General features: G+C 44.5%; 1 protein-coding gene across 1 annotated transcript in view; it reads left to right on the top strand.

Moving 5' to 3' along the window:
• Positions 1-9,370, top strand: part of LOC308304758 (cell adhesion molecule DSCAML1-like) — a gene marked incomplete at both ends in the record, with an annotated part of 123,259 nt that extends 113,889 nt beyond the window's left edge. The window contains 14 exon segments of the mRNA XM_080749388.1: positions 293-446; positions 1,657-1,774; positions 2,514-2,677; positions 3,119-3,217; positions 3,774-3,820; positions 3,822-3,969; positions 4,999-5,286; positions 5,530-5,685; positions 5,932-5,962; positions 6,156-6,274; positions 6,567-6,719; positions 7,040-7,240; positions 8,310-8,621; positions 8,934-9,370. Of these exon segments, the coding sequence (XP_080605514.1) occupies positions 293-446; positions 1,657-1,774; positions 2,514-2,677; positions 3,119-3,217; positions 3,774-3,820; positions 3,822-3,969; positions 4,999-5,286; positions 5,530-5,685; positions 5,932-5,962; positions 6,156-6,274; positions 6,567-6,719; positions 7,040-7,240; positions 8,310-8,621; positions 8,934-9,370 (2,427 nt within the window).
• Between the last annotated feature and the right edge of the window lie 1,363 nt (positions 9,371-10,733).

Genomic DNA, 10,733 nt, shown 5'->3' with positions numbered 1-10,733 from the left:
TAAAATATATATCATGTACCTGTATATGCAGGGAACTTCAACGTGTGCACTCGTCGGATGACACTGCGTGTGACATACTGTATAAAGTTTTATTTGCAATTATTCGATTAATCGAAGGATGAATTACAAAATAATTCATTGTTGCAGCCCTACTACTCCGCCCTACTCCGAACATGTCTCCGGCCCCGGCTTCCGGTGCGAGGGAGATGTCCCTTTGACGGCACGCTGTGTCAGAGTGTGGCATGGCCCCCCGTTAACATGACTTTGTGTGCCCTCTCCCTCCCTGTGCCAGGCGCCCAGCGAGTACGAGGCCAACCCAGAGATGCTGTTCTACCGCATCACTCACCTGACCCGTGGTAAACAGTACCACATCTGGGCAGCGGCCGTGACGACCGCTGGCCGCGGCAACATCAGCGAAAAGGTCACAGTGGAGCCTGCTGGGAAAGGTGGGTCCCCCTGGGCGAGTGTGGAGCGGAGGAGAAGGGCAGGGGAGGTTTGTGTAAAGGTTATGGAGGAAGAGAACCGCGCGTAAAAACTGCACGTAAAAAACGCCAATGTTAATTGAACTCTGAGAGTGTGAAAATGCACCCTCACTGGGTTGAATTTCAAAGTTAACCACTTACGCCTATATGCACTTCATGGCATGACGGATACCAAAGATGTGGACCTGCAAGCTCTCAGCGCGTCACGATGAGACACATTTTGAGCTTGTAGATCTACTATTTTCATACAAAAAAAAAAATGTTTAAAAAATGTGGAAAATGAGCGCCTATAATGACATGCCCAAAGACGTAAGGTTCAAAGTGGTTTACTGTGAATACACATTTTGCAGAGTATGAGACAGAAACATAGCCTCCCTTTAACAACCTGCTTTAATCACTCTCTATCTCTCTCTCATATTATCTCTCTCTCTCTGTCTGTCTGTCTGTCTGTCTGTCTGTCTCACTCTCACTCACTCTCTCTCTCTCTCTCTCTCCTCTCTCTCTCTGTGCTATTGACTGACAGCTGTAGTATTGATTGAGCGCCGGCTTTGTTGCAAGAAACGCTGTTGTTAATTATGTGGTGATGAACAGGGCCTATCCAGTAAACTGACCCTTGGGGAGAGGTGTCGGGGGCAGGGATCAATAGAGGGAGTATCTCTGCTGTACTGACACACTGAGGAGGGGCTATGCAAAAAAAAACACCACTAATACAGCTCTGTGATCCCATAGGGGGAATAGATTTCCCTTCGGGCCACCTGGGTCTAGTCCTAGTCACTCAGCAAACAATTATTAGATGTCTGAGACATTGACGAGAGAGAGAGAGAGAGAGCCACAGTGGTTTTGGCATCTGAGATGCATTTTTAGCTGAGGCATGGTTATCAATCAGTATGTGCTGTATATATCGTCGTTGTCGGGTGGAAACCTTGTATGTCCAAAACCGTTCGTTTTTATCATTAAAAAAATGAACGAAACTAGTGGTGCCTTGTCTGATGAAGCAGGGCTTTTTACCTCGCAAAAAAACGTACAAATTTGAAACTTGGAGATACGAGGTTTCTGCCCGACAGTGATGATATTATACTGTTACAAATGTTGAATGAAAAGTTAAAATCCATTCCTCTGTGTGTGCGTGTGCGTGTGCGTGTGTGTGTGTGTGCGTGTACATGTGTGCGTGTAGCCCCAGCAAAGATCCTGTCCTTTGGAGGGACAGTGACCACACCCTGGATGAAGGAGGTGCGTCTGCCGTGCGGCTCGGTAGGAGAGCCCACACCCACTATCAAATGGACTAAAGACAGGTCAGAGTGCGCTGCACGCCACTCACACACTCACACACACACAGACCTCACGTCAAACTCACATCATATGGTCAACATTTAAAAAAAAGACTATTCACTGTCGCAGTTTAGTATGAGAATGTCACGTCTATGGGTTTGACACTCTGACATCACACTCTGACATCACTGTGATCTCAGGGGAAGAACACAGAATCCCTTTTATGCCCATATATGAAGATCCCTGATGTCAGTAAATATTAAGCCCAAAAACAGGACTTCATAATGGGAATGCCCATATATGGGAGCTACGTCGGCCACATACCACACTAACAGAATCCATATATGGCCAAGATAAATGTCCAAGACAGCCCATACCTGTGGCTGGTTCTACAGACATGGATCTCCATTGATGGGCATAAAAGGGATTGAATGTATGATGTCAGATGGCATAGACGTCATAGGACTTTCACATAACGAATAACTGAGTAAGCATGTTTGGGGTCTCACAGCATATCTTCATATACAGTCCATGGATCTCCATGTACCGGTATATGGGTACCAGGGGTCTCTATATATGGGTAACTGGTCCGATATACATCACTGGCCAGATAGCCAAGACATGGCGCGACCTCGCCCTTTAGGTCGGTTGTCGCCCTTAGGCGTCTTACTGGTGGTAACAGTTTATACTCCAATAACGTTCTATTGTAATGCCATAACAGTAATGTCTATTATAATCCTAATATTTCTAATTGGTTTTCAGTGATGACTCTGCCATCCCAGTGACGGCTGACAGCCAGCGACAGATCTTATCCAATGGCACGCTGGTACTACGCTCAGTCAAAGCAGAGGATTCTGGGTACTACACATGCACAGCCACCAACACGCTGGGCTTTGACACCATCATAGTCAATCTGTTGGTGCAAGGTGAGAGTAGTGAATGAAACCTTATGCATCTACTGTATGCAGTTATGTATTTTTGTTATGTGATTTATTGCTGTTATGCTTCATCAATTTATGATATTTCACACACTGAAAGTAGCAGATCTACGAGCTCAAAAAGTGCTACATCCGCAAATCGTCGTTGTCGGGTGGAAACTTTGTATGTCCAAAACAGTTTGTTTTGTATTTATCATTTTTAAAATGATTTAAACTAGTGAAAACAGCTGTTTTCACTACTTTTGTGCGATGGCCATATGATGAAACAGTGCTTTACTTTGCGAAAAAATGTACAAATTTGAAACTTGGAGATACAAGGTTTCTGCCCGACAGTGACGAAATCGTTGTGAGCTTGTAGATGAGCTATTTTCAGCATGTGACACCGACGTATGACAAAGTATAAATTGGGCCTTCTGTGCTTGTGTCCAGTCCCTCCTGACCAGCCTCGACTGACTGTCGCCACTACCTCCACCTCCTCCATAACTCTGTCTTGGATACCCGGGGACAACGGAGGAAGCTCCATCAGAGGTACTTTGCTGTTTTCTAGACAGGAGGACCTGACTTAATGGAGACAGAGCAAAACACTTTAGCTACCTCACTGTTGCTTCCATAATGTTTTGTTGTTTACCGACCTCCTACCTTCCTCTATTCCTTTGCACCTCTATGAGTCCCTTGACCATGCTTCAGTGTCTTGTTCTGTAAATTGTAAGCAGTCATCTTTTATGTTTGTGTGTGAAATATAGGGTAAAAATTAATACAGATAAAACAATAAAAAGAACAAGTTGGAGATTCTGATAGTGCTCTATTGCCCTCTGGTGTTGAGAGGTGTAGCTGCAGCGAAAATGCCACTAAAGTCTTGGATTGTTTTGGGATATCTGGATTTGAATTAGGTTTGATTTAGACAAAATATGCAACTATTCTATCTTGTCTGCCTACTTTGTCAGACAAGCCTGTTTGACAATTAGTGAAAATACTTTTTTTGTCAAGTGAAAGGGTATAGTGTAACAATTGTAAATTAGCCTAGAGATTCTTTTAACAAGTGTCTGTGTTTAACTTTGAGTTGTGTTGTGGGTTGTGCATGCAGGTTTTGTGCTGCAGTATTCCGTGGACAACACAGAGGAGTGGAGAGATGAGAGATGTGTTCATCAGCTCCACTGAGCGTTCCTTCCGGTTGGACAACCTGCGCTGTGGCACCTGGTACAAGGTCAAACTGGCTGCCAAGAACAGTGTAGGCTCTGGGCGTATCAGTGAGATCATCGAAGCTAAGACCCATGGAAGAGGTGAGGGAAGGAGAAACACAGTGCATACTGCATACTATATGTGTGAGAGAGAGAGAGAGAGAGAGAGAGAAGAGAGAGAGAGAGAGAGAGAGAGAGAGAGAGAGAGAGAGAGAGAGAGAGAGAGAGAGAGAGAGAGAGAGAGATTGACAGAAAGAGGCAGATACAGGCAGAAAGAGTGAGAAAAGCCATTATACAAATAGAAAGAAAGACAGAGAGCAGCTAGATGTATCTGGTATTCTTTTATTAGCATTATTCTTTGCGATATTTGATTATGACACCTAACTTGTAAAATGGACCAGTTTTTCAGAGAGAGAGAGAGAGACATCAGGGATCTCCATATTTAGGCGTAAAAGTGAAACAGACAGATAAGAGATTCACTTCTTAGGGCCCTTGGTGAAACACGGTTTGAAGTCGATAGTTATCAAGATAATATGGACAAACACAGACACACGCATTCCATGATTCCATGCATTTATAGACAGATTAGTAAAACAAATAATATATAATCATTCTTTACCTGATTCTTGATGGTTTCTAAAATCCTGGTTGAGGCAGGAACCAAAATGGTGGCTCAGTCAGTACCACATCACATGTAACCAATATGGCAGTCTCTGTGGTATTACATTAAGAATTCTTTATTTATTCACTGAGGCAATTGAATGGGACTGTTTGAGCTATTCTCAGTCAGCACTTGGAGTAAACTAAATTCCCACAAGGCAAAGTGCTAAATGGCTGGCAAAGAAAGGTTGCACAAGGTTGATATGACACCCAGTGACAGCAAGCCATCATTTCTACACAGAACTATCTTCAATGAATACTGCAACAAGCACATGCTGTGCCAGCCCATTGCTGTAGAGTTGCTAGTGTGCGGTTTTCAGCTAAGACAGCTTATAGCGACATTTTGGAGTATTAATTTAATTCAATTACACTCCAGACTTGTCTGTGTAGATAAAACATAAGATTCCTAAGCTTGCGTAGATATCACCGCAATGACATGTATTTGACTGTGTTCTCCTCTCCTACCAACAGAGCCAGTGTTCAACAAGGACCAGCCACTTCTCACCCACATCAACTCAACGCATGCAGGGATCAACCTGCAGGGCTGGACCAGTGGCGGCTGCCCCATCACTGGCCTAATGCTGGACTTTAGGCCCAAGGGCACCTGGACCTGGCAGAGCCTCAAGGCCAACGTCACCAGCCAGCTATTCCTCAGTGAGCTGCGTGAGGCCACCTGGTACGAGCTCAAGATGAAGGCCTGCAACAGCGCCGGCTGTGGGAACCAAACCTCCCAGTTTGCCACCACTGACTATGATGGCAGTAAGTGTCTCTTACTTTCTCCTCATTTATCATAAACCTCATTTATCATGTTAACATTGCTGTCACTGCTGTTATTCAGCTTAATATATAGTGGATGTGAGACATTTAACAGGCCAACTGATTTAGCCATATTTGCTTAATTTGTGACACAAAAAGACTCAATTGCCTCTTTCTCTCTCTCTCTCTCTCTCTCTCTCTCTCTCTCTCTCTCTCTCTCTCTCTCCTCCCGTGCTCACTCTGCAGGCACCATCCCTCCTATTAAGTCGGCCCGTGGAGAAGGGGACGATGTGAAGAAGTTGTTCTCCATCGGCTCGCCGGTCATCCTGGTCACACTGGGCGTGGCCTTGCTCTTCATCATTCGCAGGAAGCGCAAGGAGAAAAGGCTCAAACGACTCAGAGGTGAGAGATGGAGAACCAGTACCCACACCCACAGAGAGAGATGAGTCTATGAGTGATTATTAGAGGTTTGCATAGGTAAAGCACAGCACAGGACAGTACAGTACAGTTCAGATACAAGGTCTAGTCTACTAATAGGATTTAAACCCAAGAAAGCACCATGGCTTGTTAAAATCGTGGGTCCTTTAAACCTGGAAAGGATTAGCTTCACACTCCGCTGTAATCTAATTAAGATCTTTGTTTCTGCAGATGCTAAGAGCTTGGCGGAGATGCTTATCAGGTAAGACCTAAATTAAACATTCTGAATTCTCGCTATGGTTTGAGCCGTCATGGCAAAGGCTTTCTTGTCTTTGCTGAAAATGGACAGACATTTGTTGGCCTTATGAGTCTAAATTCATTTAAGCTGAGCTGAATTAACAAAAGTGTACAAAGTAAGTGCAACTAATAGCACTTGTGTGTGTGTGCGTGCGCAGTAAGAACAACCGCAGCATGGACACTCCAGTGAAGGGACCGCCTCAAGGCCCCAGGCTCCATATTGACATCCCACGCGTTCAGCTGCTTATTGAGGACAAGGAAGGCATCAAACAGATAGGTATGTGACTGCATCTCGCTCACTCAACATAATGCTACACATTGATTAAGTAAAAGCAGCCTTGGTTGTGAACAGCATTCACACCATATGTACATTTGACATTTGACATTGTTTGTTCTTTCATTGTGTCTGTTTATTTTTTGTGAAAGTCTGTTTGTTAATGGAAAAAAGGAAGCACTGTATTTGATTTGAAAATGTATACCTTAACCTGTGCTTGACAATATAATCAATAATAATGATAATTAATACATTTTCCAAAGCACATTATAGATATTTCTCTTGTCTCTAATAGGGGAGGACAAGGCAGCTGTGCCAGTGACAGACACTGAGTTCAGCCAATCAGTGAATCCCCAGAACTTCTGCACAGGCGTGTCTTTGCACCACCAAGCCCTCATCCAGAACTCAGGGCCTTTGATTGACATGTCAGACATCCGCCCAGGCACGAGTATGTTTTCATTTAATTGTAGTTTTCTGGTCACTGTCCGGCAGAAACCTCGTATCTCCAAGTTTCAAATGTGTCTGTTTTTTTTGTAAATTAAAGCCCTACTTCATCATACACAACGCCTCGTTGTGTGCTTGTAGATGTGTCTATTTTCACAATTTTAAATCGTTTTTAAAATAATAACCCCAAAAAAAGGAAGGTTTTGGACATACAAGGTTTCCACCCGCCAACGACGATATATAGGCTAGGCAAGGGTTCATATGTTGTTATTACAACCAAAGTTACTATTCAGTGACTGTTCTGTTCTGTATGTTCCTCTCAAGACCCTGTTTCCAGGAAGAGTATAAAATCGGTTCACAGTTCCAGGAACCGCTATTCCAGCCAGTGGACTCTGAGCCGGCCGGGCCAGAGCCAGTCAACAGTCTCAGCACGAACGTTGACCTCAGACTGGCGCACCATGGGCTCTCATGGCATCACTGCCACCGAGAGTGACAGCTACAGCGCTAGCCTCTCCCAAGACACAGGTGAGTGGAGCGCATGCAGCTGATGTCGCTACGCCCAAATATGGAGTGTGTCTTCCAACCTCGATATGTCGTCATGGCATCAGGCGCAAACAAATTATCAGCTCCATCCTGTATATTGTCACAAAAGGGGGTATGACCAGATATGGGCATATAATGAGGACATCAGCTGTCTCCATATATGGGCCTGAAAGGGACAAGGACCGACAGATTCAGAGATCCGGTTTTCCAGAGCTACAGATTCGACCGCTATGTCCATATATGGTCATGTGCATATATGGGACCGACCGACTTCAAAGTCGGTGCTTGCAGCGGCATGGATTCGAAAAGAGTGCAGTGCCCGCCGTCGAGTAGTTCATTTATATGTAGTTTCAATATATGGGCATATTCTGTTGACATCAAGGATCTCCATATATGGGCATAAAAGGGACAAGGATTGACAGATACAGACTAGAGATCTCCATATATGGGCATAAAATGAACATTGACAGACAGTTACAACGGGTACTCTGACAAAGCTCTGATACTATGACTCAGACATACTGGTCGGATCTGCGGTGCGACGTAGATGTGAAGGCCTGATCTAGTATCTTAACATTGGCTATTAATTAACTGTTTATCAGATGTTGGTACAGTATACTGAAGGTTTTAGTTACAATACATTATCTCACCTCTTAGTTCTAAATAAAAGCCAAGCTGCAACATTTTGAACTAGCTGCATATAGATAGATAAATACCTTTATTGATCCCGTGGGGAGGATTCACGCACCAGAGACAGCAAAGCTGTTTAAGTACAGTAAGATACCTTCGAGAATAATAATAAAAACACCATAAATATGAATAAAGAGTATACAAATGTATACAACCATCCTGCCTGATGCAGGACAATAAAGTACTGTCCAGTGTTCAAGAAGACACCGAAGCTACACCCCTGCAAAAGCCAACTAACTACTCAAGCAAGCGGTCAATAAGTAGAGAAATAAAAGAAAGGATCAAAGATCATGTACAATTTCATGTGTCATTTCACACCAAACTGCTTTCACGAAGAATGTCCGTGCATTTTGTACTTTAGATAAGGGTCGCAACAGCATGGTGTCCACAGAGAGCGCTTCGTCCACGTATGAGGAGCTGGCGAGGGCCTACGAGCACGCCAAGCTGGAGGAGCACCTGCAGCACGCCAAGTTCACCATCACAGAGTGCTTCATCTCAGACAGCTCGTCTGACCAGATGACCACGGGCACCAACGACCCCGCAGACAGCATGACCTCCCTCAGCACGCCCTCCGAACCTGGCATCTGCCGCTTCACTGCCTCGCCACCCAAACCCCAGGACTATGACCGTGGTAAAAATGTGGCTGTGCCCATTCCCCACCGCGCCAACAAAAGTACGTATCGAGGAAAATGAGCCTGGCACATGTTTTTTATGCCTGATTTATACTTTGTTGTACGGACGTGAGTTTAGGCAGATAAACCAATGCAAACATGTTAAATTGATTGATTGATTGATTGATTGATTGATTGAATACTTTATTATTTGCAGTTCGCAGAAAACAGTCACAGGAAAGTCAGTTCAATACAAGGTCTGCTAAGAGGATTTAAACCCAAGAAAGCACTATGGATTGTTTCCATTGGGGTCCTTAGATAAAAAACATTGTATGTCTTTTAACATGTCCCTACAACTCTGCTTTCCTCCTCAGGTGAATTTTGCAACCTACCCCTTTACATGAAGTCGGACCCATTTTTCCGCAAACAAGGGGACTTGCATGACCCGTGCCCAGCTGTGCCACCGCGGGAAGCCTCGATCCGTAGCCTGGCACAGCGGTCGTACCACACCCAGGGCCGCCATATGACTCTGGACCCGGCCAAGCAGCAGGCCCTGACGCTGGGTCACTCTGGGCTGGGCAGCCTGGGCATGAGCTCGGGCACCGCCACCCTCCCCCAGAGGACTCTCACCATGCCCGGTTCCAACATTGCGGCGACCGCCTCTACTTCCAGCACTAGCAGTTGTAACCCAACCAACAGTAACAAGGTGGGGGGCTCCAGAGACTCGCTGCTGGAGAACAGCTCCTCTGCCCTGGGGAGACTGCAGAAACAGAGTGTGGGGGCGTACTCCAAGTCGTACACGTTGGTGTAGCGCGTTGTCTTTGCACAGACTTGGACTGCTGTCACACACTCCTCAGCCAGTCCCACGCCGGTAACCTTCAGCCTGGGCCAGAAAAGGTCATGCAAGCATCTTCCTTTAGACCCGACTAATGGCTAACTGCCCAGTATCCTGTCTAGTTCCCCCCTGGAAAGGTCTTTTCCCGGACAGAGACCCAGCTAAACTTCCTGATTCATTACTCACCTGGAACGGAGTGAAAGCTACTAACCTCGACTAACAGTTCCAGCCCAGTGATGCTCAGCTCCGCTCCTTTGGAAGGTACATATGGATGTTAACAAGGGGTTACTCTATGGTTCATTGAATATATTGACTATTACCGGGGAGCTAAAAGCTCTGTACATGATGATGAAGTATATGATAGCCAGTATAAAGCTCGGTGGCCACTCTCTCTCTCTCTCTCTCTCTCTCTCTCTCTCTCTCTCTCTCTCTCGCTCTCTCTCTCTCTCTCTCACACACACACACACACACACACACACACACACACACACACACACACACACACACACACACACACACACACACACACATACTGTCCTTTATACTGTCCTTTATAGTTTGAGCATTAGTTCTTGCAGGACAATTAAGTTCCCTATTTGCATTTTCACCATATACATATTTCTTAATGTCCAGACTAACCCTATCGGATGATTTATTGGAAGGTTGTTTTTAAAAAAGAGGTTCATGTTCATCTCTATGGAACTTTAAGCTAAAAATGTCTTTGCATACATCTCTCTTCTCCCCGACTCAACTTTTCAACTGAATCACGACAACCCAAATGGCCCAGCTATGATTTCTCGCAATACAAATAGAGAATATTTGGTACAGTATAATAAAGATTTTACATATATATTTCTATGTAAGTATATTATTGACATTTACGTGAAATTATGGCAAAGTATAAATAGTATGTACTACAAAAGAGTAGTAGTATATACAAAAATTTTAATGTAAATGTTGAATTTAAGAACGAGACAATCGCTCAATCATGTAAAGAGCAATTGGAAAGAGGCTGGACTAAAGAAGGAGTTTAATGTAGTATATACAGGTAGTATATACAGGGAATGTTCTGTATGTTAACTGTGTGCAGATAGTTAATTCCCATCTCAAAGCCCCTTTCTGAGATGGATAAAGCAAAATTGGTGACTTGTGACAAATTTACTTGGGCATGAACAGGTGTTGCTCGCCGAAAATAACCAATTGATAAAGTAATTGGTCCGGAAATGTTTCATTTCCTTCTCAGGCCCTGTCATCTATGAAACGGCAGATGGACAGATGAGAACCCAAATGGCTTCAAGTAAGCAGCCCAAAAAGCTCACTAGCCCGTTAATGAGCATAG

Source organism: Nannobrachium achirus (assembly GCF_963921795.1).
Source record: "Nannobrachium achirus genome assembly, chromosome: 19".
Taxonomy (NCBI): domain Eukaryota; kingdom Metazoa; phylum Chordata; class Actinopteri; order Myctophiformes; family Myctophidae; genus Nannobrachium; species Nannobrachium achirus.
The sequence above is the reverse complement of the archived record's forward strand: the minus strand, read 5'-3'. Positions and strand labels throughout refer to the sequence as shown.